The 21,605-nt window shown below is 37.9% G+C and overlaps 2 protein-coding genes across 2 annotated transcripts; one reads left to right on the forward strand and one right to left on the reverse strand.

The window, feature by feature from the left end:
• Positions 1 to 6,727: 6,727 nt before the first annotated feature.
• On the reverse strand, positions 6,728 to 17,491 carry SEC61B (SEC61 translocon subunit beta). The gene is made up of 4 exons (XM_061589515.1): positions 17,074 to 17,491; positions 16,870 to 16,967; positions 15,910 to 16,011; positions 6,728 to 7,084 (listed from the first exon to the last, which is right to left on the reverse strand). Exons 1-4 carry the CDS (start codon positions 17,074 to 17,076, stop codon positions 6,997 to 6,999), a joined length of 291 nt encoding a protein of 96 aa, XP_061445499.1. The 5' UTR covers positions 17,077 to 17,491; the 3' UTR covers positions 6,728 to 6,996.
• On the forward strand, positions 17,002 to 21,036 carry ALG2 (ALG2 alpha-1,3/1,6-mannosyltransferase). Its single transcript, XM_061589514.1, has 2 exons — positions 17,002 to 17,839; positions 19,877 to 21,036. Exons 1-2 carry the CDS (start codon positions 17,492 to 17,494, stop codon positions 20,810 to 20,812), a joined length of 1,284 nt encoding a protein of 427 aa, XP_061445498.1. The 5' UTR covers positions 17,002 to 17,491; the 3' UTR covers positions 20,813 to 21,036.
• Positions 21,037 to 21,605: the final 569 nt, after the last annotated feature.

Here is a 21,605-nt window from a genome sequence, read left to right on the forward strand (position 1 = left end):
AAAGACATTTTTAAAATGGATATATTACCAAAAACTTTTTCGGACCACAATCCTGTGATATTAACTTTTTTTAAAAAAAATCTTGGATTTAGATGGAGACTAAATGAATCCTTATTACAGAATGATAAAGACCCAGGCCTGCAGGAAGAGAACATCACCGCCCAGGGAAGGAGAGTCTGCTGCTGCTGCTGTGGGATCACCACCTCCACCACCCTTCCCTGTGGGACTTCTGCCTGGCAGACCTGCATCCTGCAGGACCAGACCCCAGGTACCCAGCCAGCTGGGACTGATTGCTACCACCTGTCCCTCTTTGGAGGGATACATAAGCCGGCTGGCTGGGGTGGCCTGGGAGACCCAGGGCCTGCAGGAAGAGAACATTGCCGCCCAGGGAAGGAGAGTCTGCTGCTGCTGCTGTGGGATCACCACCTCCACCACCCTTCCCTGTGGGACTTCTGCCTGGCAGACCTGCATCCTGCAGGACCAGGCCCCAGGTACCCAGCCAGCTGGGACTGATTGCTATCACCTGTCCCTCTTTGGAGGAATACATAAGCCGGCTGGCTGGGGTGGCCTGGGAGACCCAGGGCCTGCAGGAAGAGAACATCGCCGCCCAGGGAAGGAGAGTCTGCTGCTGCTGCTGTGGGATCACCACCTCCACCACCCTTCCCTGTGGGACTTCTGCCTGGCAGACCTGCATCCTGCAGGACCAGACCCCAGGTACCCAGCCAGCTGGGACTGATTGCTACCACCTGTCCCTCTTGGGAGGGATACATCAGCCGGCTGGCTGGGGTGGCCTGGGTGTTTGTTTGTTTTTTGTTAGTTTGTTGTGTGCTGTTTTTTTTTTTTTTGTGGGAATAAGGAGGATTAATTTTATGATGTTTTAATTGGAAATTGGTTTTAAATTGTTTAGGACTGTGGTTTGTTTTTGTATATGTATATTATGTATAGCTTTTTGTTATTGTAAGTCGCCTAGAGTGTCCACTAACCTGGACAGATAGGCGACCAATAAATAAAATATTATTATTATTATTATTAAAGTAGTACAAGAATGTAAGAAGAAATTAAAAGAGTTTTTGAACATAATTTACATAAAGGAACAAATGAAAATATTGTCTGGGATGCAAGTAAGGCATTTATGAGGGGATATTTTATTAAATGTAACTCTGAATTAAAAAAAAAGAAACAGAAAATGCAATTAATTTTGGAAGAAATAAAACAAAAAGAGGAAGAATTGAAAAAGAATCCAACTAAAGTTTCTATTGTAAATCAAATTAAAATGTTACAGAATCAAGTATCAATGCTGACAGTTAGAGAAATTGAAAGCAAATTAAATTTTACTAAACAAAGGACTTTTGAATTTGCAAATAAACCGGGGAAATGGTTAGCATATAAATTAAGAAAAGAACATCAAAAAAATCTTATTTTAAAGATACAAGAAGGAGATGAGATGCTGACAGATAATGTAAAATCAAAAAGGTTTTTCATCAATATTATTCAACATTGTACAAGTGTCAGGAAATCCCATCTGAAAAAATAGAAGAGTATATATCTAAACAGAATTTACCTAAAATTACAGATTTTCAGAGACAAGCTATTAATGGTCCTATCACGTCAAGAGAGATATCTGAAGCTATAAGCAAAATTAAATCAGGAAAGGCGCCAGGACCGGATGGGTTATCAGCAGTCTACTATAAATGCTTGGAGGAAGAACTCTTGTTACCTTTACAGTATACAATGAATTCTATTTTGCAAGAGGGGAAGATACCGGATAGTTGGAAAAATGCTAATATAACATTAATACCTAAAGAGGAGCAAGATTTAACTAAAACAAAAAATTATCGGCCGATATCTCTATTGAATAATGACTATAAAATTTTTACAATGATTTTGGCAGAAAGAATGAAAATAATATTGCAACAATTTATCCAGGAAGATCAATCGGGGTTTTTACCTAAAAGACAATTACGTGACAACGTCAGGACTGTTTTGAATGTGTTGGAATATTTAGAACAACGAAATGATAAACAAGCAGCTTTGATTTTTTTAGATGCTGAGAAAGCATTTGATAATTTGAATTGGAAATTTATGTTTCAGGTTTTGGAGCAAATGGATTTTGGAGACAATTTTATAAAATGGATTAGATCGATTTATACATCTCAGAAGGCTCAGATAATTGTTAATGGAGATTTAACGGATTCATGTGAAATACAAAAGGGTACAAGACAGGGATGTCCATTATCTCCTCTTCTATTTATTCTGGTCTTAGAAGTGTTGCTTAGAGATATAAGGCAAGATAAAAGGATTTCGGGATTAAAGATAAAAAAAGAAGAATATAAACTGAGAGCAATGATAATTGTATTAGAAAACCCTTTGGAAGGAATTAATGCACTGATGGACAAATTAAAAGAATTTGGACCGTTAGCAGGATTTAAGATCAACAATCAAAAAACAAAGATGTTGGTGAAAAATTTATCTTTAATTGAACTGAAAGAGTTAATGGACAAGACAGATTTTACAATAGAGAAAAAGTTGAAATATTTAGGTATTATTATGACAAATAAAAATTCAAAGTTATTTCATAATAATTATGAAAAATTATGGACAGAGATTAAGAAAGATCTAAGATGGGATAAACTACAACTGTCATTAATGGGTAGAATATCTGTGATAAAAATGAATGTATTACCGAGAATGATGTTTTTGTTTCAAACAATACCTGTAATATCCTCTGACTTACCTTTTAAACAATGGCAAAAAGATCTCTAAATTTGTATGGCAAGGAAAAAAACCAAGAGTTAAATTTAAATTTAAATTACTACAAGACGCCAAAGAAAGAGGAGGATTGGGATTACCAAATCTGAGACTTTATTTTGCTGCCTGTTGTTTAGTCTGGATAAAGGAATTGATTTTATTGAGGAATAAAAGACTATTGGATTTGGAGGGCCATGACCTGAAGTGGGGATGGCATGGATATCTATGGTATGACAAAGTAAAAGTAAATGTAGACTTTAATAATCATTTTATAAGACGTCCTCTGTTGAAAATATGGAATAGATATAAACCAAGGTTCTATTTGAAAATACCATTATGTGTCTCAAGTCAAGAAGCGTTTTACAGAAGAGAAATGGCTGGAAAAGAGAAATGGTTAACTTATCAAGAACTATTAGAAAATGTACATGGAGAATATATAAGGAAAGAGAGAGAACTGATAAAAGAAGGATATAGTTCTCAATGGTTTGCCTATTTACAACTGTTAGAAAGATATAAAATGGATAAGAAAATGTATGGGTTTGAAATAAGTAAATCTGATTTTGAAATAGGTTTGTGTACAAATGATGAAAATATAATTGCGAAAGTGTATAAACTCTTGCTGAAAATGGATATGGAAGAAGAACAAGTAAAAGAGTGTATGGTAAAGTGGGCAAAAAAATTTGGTTATAATATACAAATGGATCAATGGGAAAATATGTGGAAAAAAGGCTTGAGATTTACATTATGCTATAATCTTAAAGAAAATTTCTATAAAATGATATATCGTTGGTACATGACTCCAGAAAATTTGTCAAAAATGTATAGTAATGTTTCTAATGTTTGTTGGAAATGTAAACAAGAAGGATCATTTTATCATATGTGGTGGTTGTGTAAAAAGGCAAAATCATTTTGGGCACAGATAGGTAGGATGATGCAAAAAATTCTAAAGATAAATATTCTGTCAAAACCAGAATTTTTTTTATTGGATTTTATGGATAAACAAATAGAAAAGAAATATGGAAGAATAATATTATATATGATTACGGCAGCAAGATTATTATATGCACAAAAGTGGAAAATGGAATCAACACCAACAACGGAAGAATGGCTATTGAAATTAATGGACTTAGTAGAGATGGATAAATTGACATGCTTACTTAGAGAAAAATCAACAGACACATTTCTCAAGGAATGGAAGCCTCTCTTAGACTTTTTGTTGAAAGATCAAAATAAAATGATGATATTGGGATTTGACGATTAATTAAGATAGCCTATGGAGAAAAGTGATCCTGTATGTATATATTAAGGGACAGGTTTGATATATATTATATACTTATAGCTGATCTGCGACAAATCGGAAGTCAACTATTTTTTTTTATGTATTGTTATGTTTTTGTTGTTTGACTGTTTTGTTTGTCTTTTGAAAAATTTGAATAAAAATTATTAAAAAAAAATGAACTAATCACTGACGGGCGGGGTCAGACAGAAGCCAAACGCTGAGAATTAAAACCTAAAAAATACTTTTCCACCCCCATACCCCAAAGAGATATGAGAGCATACAGTAGACTCTGTTAACTCGCTGGAGGCAGAGTCAAGTCCGGCAGTTAGAGGGTGGTTCCCTCCCCTTCCGGCTGGCCACTGTCTAACACTTTGTATCAGTTTGACTCTGCCTACAGGAAGAGTTAACCCATTCCTGTATGCTCCATGACCCCACTGACCAAGAACAATTTAGTATCATCAGCAACCTTGTGCACATTTTTCACCCCTAAACTGTAGTTCATTTATGAACAAGTTAAAAAGCACAGATCTCAATACTAATCCTTGGCGGAGTCTGCTTTCTACATCCCTCCATTGGGAGAACTGTCCATTTATTCCTATACTCTGCTTTCTGTTCCTAGCCAGTTCCTGATCCACAAGAAGACCTCTCCCCTTATTCCATGACTGCTAGGCTTCTTCACGAGTCTTTGGTGAGGTACCTTGTCAAAAGCTTTTCAAAGTCCAAGTACATTATGCTCACTGGATCTTCTCTATATGCTTGATAGGTTAGTGGAACAGGACTTGCCCTTGCAAAAGTCAGCCTGATTCTACTCCATCAAGGCTCACTCTTCTATATGCTTAGTTATTTTACCTTTCACAATACTTTCTACCAGTTTTCCTGGGACAGATGTTAGGCTAGCCGGCCTGTAATTTCCAGGATCTCCCCTGGATCCCTTTTTAAAGATTGGTGTTACATTGGCTACTTCCAGTCCTCGGGTATCAAGGCAGATCTGAGGGATGTTACATATTTTTGTTAGATCAGCAATCCCACATTTCAATTCTTTGAGAACTCTGGGATGGATGCCATGTGGACCAAGCAATTTGTGTTTTTATTTTGTCTATTAAGCCTAAAACTTCATCTCACATCACCACTATTTGTCTCAGTTCCTGATTCCCTTCCTGCAAAGTTCAGGCACACGATCTGCCCCATATCCACCAATGTGAAGACAGATGCAAAGAATTCATTTAGCTTCTCTGCAGTCTCCTTATCCTAGACTGTCTCCTGCTCTGAAGGTATTTTTAAAAAATTATTGTTGGTTTTTATGTTTTTAGCAATGTGCTCCTCAAATTCCTTTTTAGAATCCCTTGTTGTCCTGCTGCATTTCTTTTACCAGTTTGTGTTCCTTTTTTCTCCTCATTTGGACAAGAGTTCCATTTTTTGAAGGAAGCCTTCTTGCCTCTACTAGCATCTTTGACTCTGCCTGTTGACCATGCCAACATCCTCTTGGCCATGGTGGTATCTATCCTGACCTGCAGCATACAGTTGAACTTCTAGCATTGTGTTTTTAAAGAACTCCCAAGAATTTTGGAGTGATTTGACCCAGGACAACTTACATAGTTCCAATAAAACAATTTAAGATTTAAAAACACCAAATCAGTAAAAGGCACAGCAGCATAAAAATCTACAGGAGTTTAAAAAATTAAGTAGCTTAAAACATGACCAAAAAAATGGGCAAATAAAAATGGGAAGCATTCCTAAGAACAGGAACCATTTGGGCCTTCTACCTAACCATCACTTGCCTCGTCAGAAGTCCTCCCTAGATTACCAAAGTGTATCTGCAGATTGATGATGCGAGTAGGCAAAGTAGATATATTGAGGTTTATAGCACAGCATCAACCAGGCCATAATGTGCCTCACACTGTTCTCACTGCAAATGCAGGAACTTGCCCCCAACAATCCAAACAGTTGTGCTCTTTTCTAAAGAAACAACAACTATACAATAGAGCCAAACAAAGCTTGCAGATAGGTATTATCACTTGGAGCTAAGTTCTGAACGGAACCAGGTGCTGCACAGATGAAGAACACCAACACTCAAGCAATGTGTTAAATTGTGTGGGAACACTATAAGGGCATGCACATGTTAGACTGTACGCCTTTCTGATAGGGACGTGTTTTTATCCATTTATTTTTTCCATATAATGCCATGTGCGTTGATGGCGCTATATAAACAATAATAATGCATAGGACCTCCCCCTCAATAGATAATAATAAATAGCGAGTGTTGAACTATGTTGTATTATTTTATATGTGATGACTACACTTGTCTACTACTTGAAATTTAGGTCTGAGTAGTAATCACCTGTTTTAGCATTTAGCCACAGCAAGTTTATCAATACAAGAAAGAAAAGAACTGGGTCATTGAAATGAATTTCATACTCAAGATGTCCGTCTGTTCTTTCATCTAGGAAATTAAGATGCTGAATAGTACTAAACTAGCATTGAATTCTGGCAAAATAATGATGAATAATGCTCGTTTTCAACCAGTTGTATATCAACATTACTGCAGTTTCTCCTAACCCAGATATTTTATTTCTTCATTCAAATGTATATGTTATAGTATGTGAAACTTTTTTTAAAAAACCCACATCATCTCTGGCATTGTTTTTTACATTGTCACCAAACATGACATTTACAGAGGACAAAAACAAAACAAAAAACCAATTTATATAGACAAATTTTAATGAAATAAGTTGCAGTTTGAAGCATACAGATGAAACAACAATGAACATTGAAAGAAAGGAATCAAAAACCCTACTTAACAGAAAGTTTAAGAGTCCATTCAACAGCAGAACCAATTAAGGAAAGAATCTTCAATAATTCCATCTAGAAGAACAGCCCAAATTTTACTTCTCCTCAAGTAAAATTTGAATGCTACCATATGTTTGGTCCAAAATGTAGTTTTCAAGTTGGCAGATGGGATATAGTGAGCTCTATGACCGAGTATATTTGCCCCAGATGTGCAACATGAATACAGATGCAATAAAGAGAAGACTCATAACGAGAACGGGAACAGGACCGCTGAAAATAAGAAGAAATGTATTTGTTATCTGCAAAAGTTCAGCTTTTGGTTAATACTATGTAATCACATAATAAACAAGGAACTTTTATTCTCTCTTTCTAGCCAATAGACAGAAAGAAAGCTAACAAAAACAGTTTTAAACAAGCAAACATTATTTTAAAAACCATAATGCATGATTCACTTTTGGAGTTCAGTTATCACAAAATGGTAATAGTGACTGTGCTTAAATTACTTCAAGAAAAGATGAGGCTAAGTCATGTAGGATAGATCTATCAACACATGACTAACTGGGGTCCTGCTGGGAAGAAGGGCGGGATATAAATCAAATAATAAATATAATTAAATGGAGTCCCCGTATCAGAAAGACTGCAGGGTTGGTATCACCTTTGTTTGGCTGCTGGTTGCAAGTTCCACCCAGTAGAAGCCCAACTTGGTGAAAGAAAATCTAAATAAACCTTATGCAGAAAAATAGGATTTGAAGATCCTATCTGATCCAAGATGACCAGTAGGTTAAAAAAGAAAAGGGCAGGAGAACAAAGGGAGGACAGCCACTGAGGTCAGGAGACTGTTTTTATACATGGAAGTGTTTTTAAATGTTTGTATAGTTTTTATATACGGGACGGTTATTAATTGTTTTTATACTTGTTTTATAGTTGTCATTGTTTTGTTTCACAATCACATTTTATTGTTGTAATTTGTCCTGGGATTTTTGTGGTACAGCATGGGAAAGAAATCTCAGTAGATAAAGAAAAGAAGGACGTGCTCCTGGCTGCGTTTCTCTCTCATGCTAAGCACAGTTTAGCTTAACATGCATGTGCAAAGAGCAACACTCTTGGACTCACTTGTCCCCTCTCCTCCTCCCACACAACCAGGAGGATGTTGGCATCGTTTTGTTTCCTTAAAACTCCACTTGTGTCATGTGGACTAGGGTTGTGGTTGTTAATAAAGTGCTTAGTTTAGGGAGCTGCACTTGGAATACTGTGGACAGTTCTGGACCCCTCACCTCGGAAAGGATTCTGTAGACCTGGAAAAGGGCAACCAAAATAATCAAGGGATTGGAGCAATTTCCCTACGAGAGAAGGTTACAACATTTGGGACATTAGTTTAGAAAAAAAGGTAAGGGAAGGACATGATAGAATTATATAACATAATGCATGGTGTGAGTAAGGTGGATAGGGAGACATTCTCCCTTTCACAATGCTAGAAGATTCAAGGGCTGATAAAAATAAAAAATGGATTTTTAAAATTTTAAATCAGATTTTTAAAATTTAAATGCATGTCAGAATGTTCCTAAAACACTTAGTTAAAAAAGAGCCTAGGTCAAAGACATCATCATGAATACTAATTATACAACTTTTAATTATATTCTATGAATATGTTAACAGCACTTTATGGAGATGGGAGATAACCTGAATCAGTCCTATTCTACAGGTGGTATACATGAAGTACACGCTCCCTGTTTCTCAAAGCCTTGCCTCTCTCTCAGTGCAAAGAGAGAAGAATGAATAGAGAATTTGGGGAGATGAAATAGATCTGAACAAGGAGACAACCACTGAAGTGGTAATCCAGTTCTTAACAGCAGTAGCCTCTTCTGCAGGTGTAGAAAGAATTTCTTCTTCCTTTGGACTCATTCATTCTACACTGAGAATTAAGTTGGGAACTAAAAAAGCAGATAAGTTTGTATTTCTTTTCCAGAAAATGAATAAGCAAGACAAAGGTGAAGAAGACTGAGTTAACCGTACCACCCAATATTTTAAGTTTCTCATGTTGACTTGGTTGAAATTGTCTAAATTTTATTTTTTAAAGAAATTTACATTTATCTGAAAACAGAAATAGTTAATCATTCAAAAATCTATGTGTATGTTTTGTTAATGTTGTTGTTTATTGAAGAAGAAAACTAACCAGAAGAACAAACAGTACAATTCAAAAGCCTGTTTGGTGGTTGTGATTCTGGCACATCATGATAAAAATATCATGATTAATGGGACAGTTGGAGCTGGTTCATCTCCTGAATAACTTCACAAGTTCATTCTACTTTAGCACTAAAATGACCAAATTATCCCATTTTTTGATGAAAATTAATCTGAAAACAATTCAGAATTGCTTAGTGTGTACCTACATTCTAATGAAAACTACATCTCTTAATATCTATTAAGGTTATATTAAACAATAATGTACTTCTACTAAAAATGATGATTAAATAGAATCTTCCTCATTAGTGATTTAAACTGTGATTTACATCATTAAGATTCCTTCAGAGAAGCGATTTAAATCAAATTAACCCTGGAAGATTCAGGAGACAACAGAAAGCACTTCTCCACCCAGTGCATAGTTAATTATGGAATTTGCTCCCATGAGATATGGTGGCCACCATGTTGAATGTCTTTAAAAGAGAATTAGACATATTCATGGAGGATAAGGCTATTAAAGGCTCCTAGCTACTATGGCTGTGTTCTACCCCCACTGTGAGAGACAACATGCCACTGAATCACAATGGGAAGGTTGCTGTAGTGCTCAGGTTCTGCTTGTGAGCTTTACATTGGTGTCTGGTGAGCCACTGATCGGGTCTTTGGCCTGATGCAGCACAGTTCTTATGTTTTTAAGACAGCCTCAGAAACAGTTTGGTTGTTACATTAAATTTATATTCCCCCCTTTCTCCCAGCGATCCCTCATCCAAATGACAGGACAAGCAGAGATTCAGGGGAAAGTGAAATTAAAAGCTATTTAAGTCCTCCTCTGGCAGTGTGGGAGGAGAAGTGAGAGGCAGCAAGCCTAAGGATATCTCATTCCTGTTCATGCACACCATGCTAAAAAGCATGGTATAGCTCCTAGCATGATGTTTGAACACAGTCAAAATGAACTTTAATGTAAATTAAAAATGTAAAATGAACTTTAAAGTTAAGCATTATTCAAACTCTTGCAGAATAAAAATAAGAATGGGAAAGAAGTCTCTGATGGAAAGAACAACATGTATGGCTAAAAAAAAAATAGATGAGGAAGGAGATAATGGTTAAATGGTGAAATAAAGCCATGACTCCCACACATTTTCCCCACAGACCACTTGAAAATTGCTGAGGATCTTGATGTGCCATTTAGTGGGGGGGGTTTTGCTTGTTACAGCAATTGTAATCACTGTGCTAGATACTGTATGATTTTAATTATATTTTATTGCTTTTTTGATCTGGGAATTATCCTTATTACAATTCAAGCATAAAATCCATTCTTTAGCATATAAAAATGCCAATTGGCTTTTCGCCACAGGGTATTTTGACATAGTTTCAGCAGAAAAATCATGTATGATTTCATACAACAGATTAATGTTTCAGACCCTTTAAAAGTAAAGTAAATTTAGCTGCCAGGTCTATGGGATGGTGGATTTATTCAGGGATGGGGAACTTAACTGGTGATTAAAGGATTGTAGTTAACCCCCCTATTCCTGTTGGTCCTTGACTCACAATAAAGGGAAGTCAGACAGAACAGTAGCTAAGAAATATTAATTCATGGAAGCTGATGGTTTTACATATAATATGCAGGGCAATATTATGGAAGTAGGAACGTAGACATGCCACATATGCCTGGCAGTTGCTGAATAAAGCAGCTTTTGCTAAATTGTAGTAATAACAATGAATACAAACTCTCTTTAATTGCTAAGTTGCTACCGATATTCCGACTAAGATGGAGGAGGAAGTTTTGAGTCATATGGTAAGACTTCATTTGGCTATGAAATTAGGTGCAAAGCTAGATTAAGCAAATATTGTTTGGAATTTTTTTAAAATACTGCTAGTTTTCTCCTTGCATCAATAATAGAGGCTTGGGAATCTTGAAATAATGCCATTAATTAAGAGTGGTCATAATATGTGTTTAAACCTGATTTACACCCATTAATAGAGCAAATTAATACAAGTAAAATGCATAATTATTTTTAGCAAGAAAGGAAGCTGTTAAATATTGTACCCAAGAGCAGTCTTTTAACTTCTCAAACTGTAATGAATGTCTTGTACCTTTGAGCAGCAAGCATTTCAGTTAGGTTTATCTCTTGGAATGTAGCCGGCCAGTTAAATATTCAGGGCAATTATTTATTTTACTTGAACCCAAGCCAATTATAAACATGAGTTAGATACGAGCATAACTGAATTACAGGGATTTGCCTTTAATTCATTGTCTCATCCTAAAGTTACAATGTTTGGAAACCTAACAACACTGGTATCTACCTCTCTAACAGTGCACTCCTACACATGTCTGCTGAGAAGCAAGCCTCACTGAGTTCAGTTGGACTTACTCCCAAATAAGCCTGTATAGGATTGCACCCTTAAAGTTGAACATAGGTATAGAGTTAGTTGAAATGCTTATAAGTTCAGCCAACAAAACATGTCCCAGTTAATAAGAAATACGATAGAAGCAAAAGCTTCCAAACTCCTCTCTGTGGCTGTTTTGGAGGAATTAGAGCATATAAGCAGGGGCAAAGGGAAATCTTGGCTTCCTTCTTGCAATGCTTAACTATGATTTTGGGGTGTTAGGCCTGAATCAGCCTGTTGTCTGGTGCACTGTAGCAACTGTAGTCTGAGCTGGCCAAGCAGTCATATTATCAATCTATTACTTGCCACCAAATAAGCACTTTTATTATATTAATAAAGAATCATTGTTGCAATTCAACTTTAATAGGAGAAACATTTTTAGATTTTAAATCAACAGTATTAAATATAGCTCAAGACTTCAACTATTCGAACTACCGTATATTCCGGCGTATAAGACGACTTTTTAACCCTGGAAAATCTTCTCCAAAGTCGGGGGTCGTCTTATACACCGGGTGTCGTCTTATTAGGGTTGCCATATTGCCCGGATAGCCGGGTTTTACCCAGATTCTAAGCATGCCACCCGGCGCCCGGCTAGCCCCTTAGGTAGCCCGGATTCTCAGCTTTCATTTAAAAAAAAAATTAAGTTTCTAGGTGGTGCAGTTCTCGAGATATATATAAAAACGTCAGGCACCCCCCCGGTTAAATCTTTTTTTAAACTACTGTATAGCACTTCGTAGCTTTAACCCCGCCCGTTCAGGATTTCAGCCAATCAGTGAAGTGTTTGTTTGGTGGCAGTGTCTGCAAAACCTCATTGCGCGGCCAGAAAATGGTGGTTTCCCCTCCTGTTTATCTGAAAATCTCATAAATTGGGTAGGTATATACATTTCAGTTTTTCCCCCTGTTGTGTGTAGGAGTCAGATCCTGGGCAGTGTTTTGAAAACCTTCCCAATAGTTGCTTTTGGGGGTAAAAACAGTGCTAATCCCATATGTCCAGAGTAAATCCTATTGAATTCAGTAGGAATTACTTTTGAGTAGACATGATTATGAATGTGCTGAAAATCAATGGGACTTTGGAGTGAATGTAAAAAAGAATTGTGTTTGTGTTCTCTTTCTGCCCCCCCCCCAGTCCTATTTTAAAGCAAGTAGGCAGGGCTTACTTAAGTATTGCAGTTTTTATTCTGTAGGAAACTAATACTGATTTTTAAAAAACTAATACTGATTTTTCTGCAATGACCAATTGGTTTGACAATAAACTATTATATGGGCTGTATGTATTTATACATCTGCAGTGTGTGCGTGTGTGTATGGAGTCTTTCCAACACCCCTGTGAGGTAGGGTTGGAAACCAAGGCAGCTCACAACAAGAAATAAAGCCATTTAAAATCCAATAACCATAAAAACAAGTATAAACAGTTGCAAAACAGTGTAAAGTGGCATGATTTGGAATTTTGGGTTGTGTGAATGAAGTTGCTTATCACTTGAGGTTGCATTTCTGTCCCTGTTTGAGTAAGCCCCATTAAATACGCTGGGACTTGCTTCTGAATAAATAAATTTAGGATTGCACTATAAATATCTTTACAGTTTGTGTAAATAATAAATATATTTGATAGTTATGCTTATATAAATATTTCTTCATTTATCATATTTTTGGGTTTTGGTTAGGAATCCTGACTGGTTGTGAGATGCTTAGTTTTTTGCCTTATAGGAATCTTGTTGTGGTTGGTATGGTATTACATTTAGGAAAGTGTTACTGCCTTCTGTATTTTTTTTCCTATTTGCATTTCACTTATCTTTAACCTCACTCCGTTACAGCCATAGAAGCAACAGCAGCATATGCAAGATAATTAACTCCCATTAGTGATAAGAACAAGAATTTATAATTATTATTTCAATTAAAACAAGAGGCTTATCAATACTTTGAAGAGAACCAGATATTTATTTTCTTTCTGAGCCCAGGACTGGGTCTTTCATGATGCCCGGTGTGTGTGGGGGGGGGGGAGCAGGAGAGTAGTCGATAAGACAGACATCCTGGCATTGATAATCGAATTAGCAAGGTATGTGTGGGGTTGTTGTACACTTCCAGGCTCAGTTTCATTTTGAGTATGGAGGTGGAACCTGTGTAGATGTGGTTATCAAAGGGAGAAGAAATTTTGAGTTAAGCAAAGCTCTGCTTTTATAAAACCTAAGAAACATACAGTACTTTGAATGTCTGAGTGCCTGCAAAGTGGAATACTGGAGGAACTTGTAAAACTTGCTGCAACAGTATTTAGAACTGAGCATGTGGTGTGAAAGACTCCTTTTCCTAACATTTTGGCTTGTTTTTCTCTGATTGTGTATTTTTATTGTTTTTACTATATTTGTAAGCTGTGCTGAGCTCTGTTTTTAACAGCAAAAGGGCAGGATATAAATTCTCTTAATCAATCAATAAATACTCCATAGTGTTGGAAACTAGAGTCTAGGCATTTAATGTTGCTTTTAAAAAAAAGATTTCTCACATCTTTCCCCAGTTTTTGGTGGTAATTCCTAGGCACAAAAACAAAACAACTGGACAATCCAAATATTAATATTTATAAGTTTATAAGTGACAGTTTTCCTGCTAAGTACCTGCATGTCATAAGCAGGGGTAGTCTTATACGGTGAGTATATCCCAAACTCTATATTTTAACTGGAAAAGTTGAGGGTCGTCTTATACGCCCAGTCGTCTTATACGCCGGAATATACAGTATGTGGAATTTGTAACTGCGTAGCCTTTGACAATCCAATGCCATTTTCTTCCAAACACCTTTCAAGTTTGGCTTTCATTTTGGAAGAAGACCAAGAGATTTATTTTTTTGTATGTGTACTACATTGAAATGTAATGAACATATGAAGATGCATTACATTGAGTTATGCTGTTGTACCTCTAACCCATTATAGTCTACTTTGATTGGAATCAGATCCTCGGAGTCTTACTGTGCAATCTAAAGATGTCTACTCAGAAGTAAATCCATTGAGTTTGACAGGGCTTACTCTTATTTAAGTGAATATAGCACTGCAGCCTAAGGCAGGTTCTCTCACCCCATTATCACCCCATTAACCAAGATCCTTTTAAATTTGTATTTCAAAACATAGGTAAATAATTACAACTTGTTCCCACATAACTAAACAGCAGCATTCTTATACCCAGTCTGTACAACCCCTAACAGAACCAGACAGAGTGGTATGCAATCTCAACTCACGCTGAGCAAATGCAAAAAATACTAATTGTACGTGCCAAACTACCTTCTATCCCTTTTTTAGTCGTTTCATATAAACTACATAACATGGGTTTACAGCTGAAGACTGCATCCAGTGTTAATTCTCAGAGTAGAGAAGTTACTCTGAGTTAACAGACATGACTAACTTGGGTCTGTTAAATTTCAACCGGTTTATTGCAAATAGAACTTAATTTGGATACAATAGATTTATAAGAACTTCAACACGCTAAATACGTCTATTCTGTGGTTAAGTTATAAACTTATCTTCCTCACTGTATTCAGTATCTGATACCGATATTCTTCTGCATTCTGCAAGTCATTATTCAGTTTAAACTTCAGCTGTTGAGATGTATGTACAATGCATGGCAGTACCAATTTGAACATAGTGACCTTGATAAGGGGGGCAATGTGTAGCAACAGTTCTTCATTTCTCTGTCAGAAACATTCCCCTTCCCAATTCTTTTGCCACTGCTTAGCAATAGTGTTCCTTCCATAATCTCAAGGCACTGCAAGACTAACTGAATCCGATCTTTTCAGATCCAGGACCCATCTTAGTACAAACAGGTGCGTTCCTCAAAAGTGATTTGCAGATTTCCATATTCATGCAGTTGCCAAGTGAAATACGCAGCTGGAATCTGCAATATTTTGGCCTTACCTGACTTAGGTCCTAGAGGAGGAAGTATCAAGGAAAACGCAGATGCTGTTTCTGTGCATTTTAATACCATTAGCAGACCACAGACAATATTTAAAGACAGTGTGAGATTGCCATGCCCAATCCAATTAAAAACTTATCAAAGGGAATTTTAATCAAAGATTTAAAAACTTTTATTGATTGAAAGATTCACATTAACACAAGTGACTCAAGTGACTGAAAGAAGAAACAAATCCTTGTACTTCTTAACTGTTCCCATGCCAAGCAGCAATTGCATAATCAAAAATGGAAGAGAATGCTTGAACCTCAAGTGAGTAACTATTTCTGCTATAGCTGTCAGGAACCATAGAAGCTTTACAGTGTTACCCCATATCATATCTATTCAGGTTTGCTAAGTATATTTGACTAATGTAAATTAAGACACATACACAAATACATACACACACTAAATGAGAATTTGATAAACTTTAAAAAAAAATACTTACACTTGACTGACTATAAAAAATTGTTCTTCATCCACTTAGCTAGACAGAATGGTTGTTGTGCATCTGATTGCTTTAAAAGAAGCTGCAGTTCTTGAGAAAACAAGAATGTGTTCCTAATAAATAGATCTACTACTACATGTTAATTTTTTTAACTTACACTTTGAGGCCAGGAGAATCCTCTGTATAGAATCTCCACATCCCTCCAGTGCCTGCAGAAGTTGTACGACCTGCGCTCCTAGTTCCACAGCTAGCATTCTTCCTACAGGAGAAAACCAACAATAACCAAATATGCAATGCTTTCTCTACAAAATGCTTCTGTGCGACTGTCAAATTTTAGTTTTTTAATAAACATTTTTAACAGTAGTTAAAGACAATAAATTAACGTTTGTTCAATTTCTACAATCATCCTTTTGGATGCTACACCTGTTTAAAATGGCATATAAAATTTTATAAGCTTTATAGAAACTGGCACTGTTTCTAAGACTCTGCTCTATGTTAATCCCACAAATAGGGGAGGGGGTGTAGGTGAGAGTTCAATGATAGTGGGAGCCCCAAATGCAAAATGATGTTCCCACCTAGGATGAAAAGTTTCAACTCCTTGGTTGCTTCTTAGAAATGTAGTACAGCTACTCTATTTACACATGCTTATTGCCTTTCATTTGATGAGCTGCTGAATTATGGGTTTAGTTAATGACTGTTTTGTCCATATTGTGCAGTTTAAATTTATTTTTCGGTGTTAGAAACTTGAAACATATAGGCTGAAAAGTATAAATGCTTTAAATGTTTTATGTTTAGTATTACATTCAAGCCAAGTAATACACAAGATATACATTTTCACATAATATTCAAGTAAATATTAAATGTAGTAAATATTCAAGCATTTACTGTTTCCTGCAAAGATGCATCAGAATGGCACCTAACCAGGTTTTAGGGTAAGACACAAATTGTAGGTGGATGAAAAAATTACTTTGGCTACAATCCAATACATGTCTACTCAGAAATAGGCTTGCTCCCAGGTACGTGTGTACTGGATTGCAGCCTTTTGTTACGTAACGCCCGTAACAGCACTACTACGGCGACCTTTCCTTCAGTTGTCGAGATGCGGTCTCCATCCTACCTCTGCCGTACGGTAGACCCTGCGGCTCGCGGGGCAACCGCTTTGCTGGGGGAGCGGCTGGAGGCGCCCACACTAGTACCGCTGGGATTCGGGCCTGGCTGAAAAGTAAAAAGCGGAAGAAAATAAGCGGAAAATTAGCCATCCCTCCTCTCTTAGAACAGGCCACAACCTTACCAGCCACAACCTTACCAACCACTCTCTCACCATGGCAAACGTTATCAGTCCGTCTCTCGCGCTCGAGACACCAAACGGCCACAGCCCACAAGGATGCTCGCCGCCGCCTTCTCACCAGGTAAAGAGAGGGCCTCGTTCCTTTCGACCAGAGTAAGGACCCCCGCTACGGCTGCCTATCTCAGTGCCTGACTCAAATTCCTTCGTTTCACAGACAAAGAAACTAACTGAACGGACACCACCTTTTCGCTTAAGCAGAACTGATAACTCGGATTCTCGTCTCCTAATCTAATCGCTGTTGACCGTATTGTGGAAACGTGGCAGGGAACAGGCAGTACGTTAACCACTCTAACAGAAGAAACTAGCTACGGCTGATGTGGCAGTTTGAGTGATACGGGCATGCGTAGTAAAGCAGTGCCACGTGGTGCGGAAGTTTAGTGTAATCAGCAGCATGACGGCTGCCGGTGCTAAACTTGCTGAGAGCGAGCAGCGAAGGGGTCCGTCCGTTTTCTTTCTGCACCCAGATCTCGGCATCGGTGGTGCAGAGCGCCTTGTAGTAGACGCGGCTCTAGCACTCCGCACGCGGGGATGTCGTGTGCAGATTTGGACGCCACGCTACGACCCCACACGCTGCTTCTCGGAGACGCGGCAGCTGGATGTGCGGACGGCGGGCACCTGGCTGCCGCGGAGCATCCTGGGAAAAGGCCACGCGCTCTGCGCTACCCTACGCATGTTGTGGCTGGCGCTGTACCTGCTGCTGCTCAGCGGGGAGGAGTTCGACGTCTTTATTTGTGACCAGGTGTGGTCTGGCTTTCCTTCCATGTGGTTTGCACTGTGGGAATTGTAGTCCAAAGCATCTGGAGTACACCAGATGCTTTGAAGAAGGCTGGTCTAGAACTTTAGGACTTTTTTCTGGTGCCGCTACTGCTAGGCCATGAGAAGATAACGTTAGGAACAATACCTCGATAGCTTGCGGGTGTTATGTACATCCTGTTGAGTTTTTGCTGCACTTTTTTAAAAAGCACCAAGTAAGTAGGCTAAGTGTTACAGACTATGTGCGCATCAAATTTCAAGCACACACACACACCCCCCGAATCCGTGCAGTTTACCCTCAGAGCTGTGGTTCCCAACATCCTTGACAATCTACACTTCCCAGGATTGTTGGTGGGGAAAAACATGCTGTTGATATACTTTAAATGTATGGTATGTATGCCGCTTTTATCACTTTGGCCTAGTTCTCACTGAGATGGTAAATCTCTTTCGGCTGCCTCATTTTGGACTGCTGTATGTTCAAGGAATGTTTTCTTTTTAAAAGTTTTAAGAGTATTCCTTCTCGTGAGTCCTTGTCTGCAGACTAAAGTGGTATAGCTCAATCATAGATGTACCACCAATGAGAGCTATGACTGTTTCCAGGGATTAACTTGTAACATGGCTTTGTGCCTGGTTGCATTTAAAGGCACAGCTTTGCTACTTCATTGAGAACTAGGCAAAAGTGATGATGAAGAATGTTGCTTGCTTAATTTCTGGGTGTCCAAGACTGCTGTTATTAGCAGAATGAAAAAATTTAGTTTACGCTCATTTACTTGGACTTGTTGCTTGGGGCAGAGCTAAACAAAAGTAAACAAATCTGGTGAAACTGCAGCTAACAGGTAAACACAGAATAAGTGTTTGTTTATGGACATATATTGTAGAGGAGTTTTCAGTTCAACCCAGACATGTTTTATGTAATCCATACAAATTGGTCCAGCTCAGAATCACTGTCGGGATTTCACCCATTAACAGTTAAGTCAACCTAAATGTAACCTGGTTCTCTGAGCTTTGGAATTGACAGTGTTTTAATGACTGGACATTGTTATGGCCCCACAATAAATACTATTGTATTTCTTTCAATTCACTGCTAGTAGAGCAGTAGGAATGATGAGAATAACAGCTTTTCAGCATTCTGTTCCTGATGCATCCAGGGCTACATATTGTTGTGAAATAGTAATGCTTCAGCAATCTGTTGAAAGCCCAGTTGTAATTGTGGTTTCACACCATATTTAACCTATATCATGTTTTAACATTCCATGGTGACCGTCTCCATGGCAAAATTACCAGGAATGTTTTCTTGGGAGTAAATACCATTCAGTGTAACGGGATCTTCTCCCTGGAAAGTGTGCTGGGTTCTTTGGCTTTAAAAAAATTAAACCTGCAGTATTGCAGCAAATAAAATGAAGGGGAGAAATCTGCTTCTTCCCCTGTTAGGCAGGGTGTGTGCGCTCATGCGCATATAGGTAGAGCTCTTTCCATGGCATGGAGATACTCTAGCTGTGAGTGCTACAATGCAGACAGCTGTCAAGCTCTAGGGTGAAGGAGCTTCTTGCTTTCTACCACCCAAGACAGAAGTTATACCCTGAATTTCCCCAAGGGTCCCCAGTCACTAGCAGCCCATCCATTCCTTTCCAAGACAGCGGAATGAAAGCACCTAAAATGTTGCACACACACTGAGCCAGGGTGGCAGGCCACTTGCATCCAGCTCTGTCTTCCTTCAGCTGCAGCAGCGAGTTATAGCAAAGTTACATTTTTCTGTCATCTGAGAAAAAAATTAAAAGAAATACTGGATGAACTCTCATTATGCCATGGGTTGGTAACATCATATGACCTCTCCATAAAAACTAATGAACAAAAGATAGAAATTCTCAATTAAGTAGCCAGTGTAGATCTGGCCAAGAGAGCATTCATTTGGATAGTTCAAGTAAAGTGTAGCTAAATGTAACAATTGGGCAGGCATTAAATTATAGGCACTGCTATTCTATATAGCAGCTTTCTTTTCATAGGTTCATGTTTTTTTCCCCAGGTGTCCGCATGCATTCCAGTTCTCCGTCTAGCCCGCACCCATAAAAAGATTTTATTTTACTGTCACTTCCCTGATCAGCTTTTAACTGAGAGAGAATCGTTTATTAAACGTATCTACAGAGCTCCACTGGACTGGTTGGAAGAGTATACTACTGGCATGGCTGACTGTATTCTTGTCAACAGTTGTTTCACAGCAAACATTTTCAAAGAAACCTTCAAATCCTTATCTCATATAAATCCAGATGTCCTGTACCCTTCGTTGAATGTCAGTATGTTTGATACCGTTATTCCTGAAGATGTAGCTAACATAGTTCCCAACAGGAAGAGATTCTTGTTTCTTTCCATCAATAGGTATGAAAGGAAGAAAAATCTAATATTGGCTTTGAAAGCTTTACATGATCTTCGTGGTAAACTTGACGCTTGGGAGTGGAAGGAAGTTCATTTGGTTTTGGCTGGTGGTTACGATGAAGCAGTTCAAGAAAATGTGGAACATTATGGAGAACTGAAAGCTGTTGCTACCAAGCTTGCTATTGATGACCAGATCACATTCCTGAGATCTTTCTCTGATGCACAGAAGATAGCTCTTCTGAGTAACTGCATGTGTGTGCTGTATACACCAAGTAACGAACACTTTGGCATCGTTCCTTTAGAGGCTATGTACATGAGATGTCCAGTCATTGCAGTAAATTCAGGGGGACCTTTGGAATCAGTTGTAAACAATGAGACAGGTTTCTTGTGTGATCCTCTTCCAGCCACGTTTTCAGAAGCCATGGAGAAATTTGTGAAAGACCCAGCTTTAAAAAAGACAATGGGAGCTGCTGGGAGAACTAGAGTTCTAGAAAAGTTTTCATCCAAAGCATTCACTGAAAAGCTGTATCAATACGTTCATAGCTTAGCACAACAAAACAAAGCTCCGTTATGTGGCATTGCCTTGTAATGTTTGGTTTTACATTATGCCAATCAACTAAAATATTGTTAATGTACCAAACATTTATATGTGAATCCTCTGACTTTCTGTCTTTAATTTCTTTTTCCCTTTAAGAGTGTCTCTGGCATATGATAGAATGCTTTAATATTGAACTTGTCTCATGCTTTTGATACTTTGTCTTGTACTATTTGCTGCAAAATAATTGAATATTGATTATTAAAGTGTCAAGTTTATCTGTGTTGTTGTTTATCACAACTTGAGGCTAGTCTTGAAAGTAATATGATAAAGACTGTTGCTGGACCTCAGTGATGTTGAATGGAAGAATCAATAGGAGTCCATGACATGATTACTGAGGTGGCTCCAAGAGTTTCAGATAAGTGAGCCAAGTCCCATTGTATATGGAAAACAAAAGACAATCTGATACAGGTGGAAATTCATTTTGTGGCCCCTATGCTAATCAGAGCTTAATTATGAAGCAGTGCTTTCTCTATTGTGTCTCCTCAAAAACAAGACTGTGTGTGCAAATTATCCCAAATCCTTTTACCTCCACAATCATAGCAATTCCAGATATCCCAAATCAAGGGCTTTCATTGTGTTCCTAGAAAATATAACGCTTCCTAGAAGATCACATGAGGTTTCTCAATGACAGATGTAGCTTTTCTGCCATTACAGATCTTCCACTGGAATATGCATCATCACAAAAGTATTGGATATGTGCTAGACCTTACAGATTGCCCATGTTGACTGTACCCCCAAATCTTCTGCAATGCACAGGAATCCCTTAACAAATTTCAGGGTAGGA

This window comes from Rhineura floridana, chromosome 11, assembly GCF_030035675.1.
Source record: "Rhineura floridana isolate rRhiFlo1 chromosome 11, rRhiFlo1.hap2, whole genome shotgun sequence".
Lineage (NCBI taxonomy): Eukaryota > Metazoa > Chordata > Lepidosauria > Squamata > Rhineuridae > Rhineura > Rhineura floridana.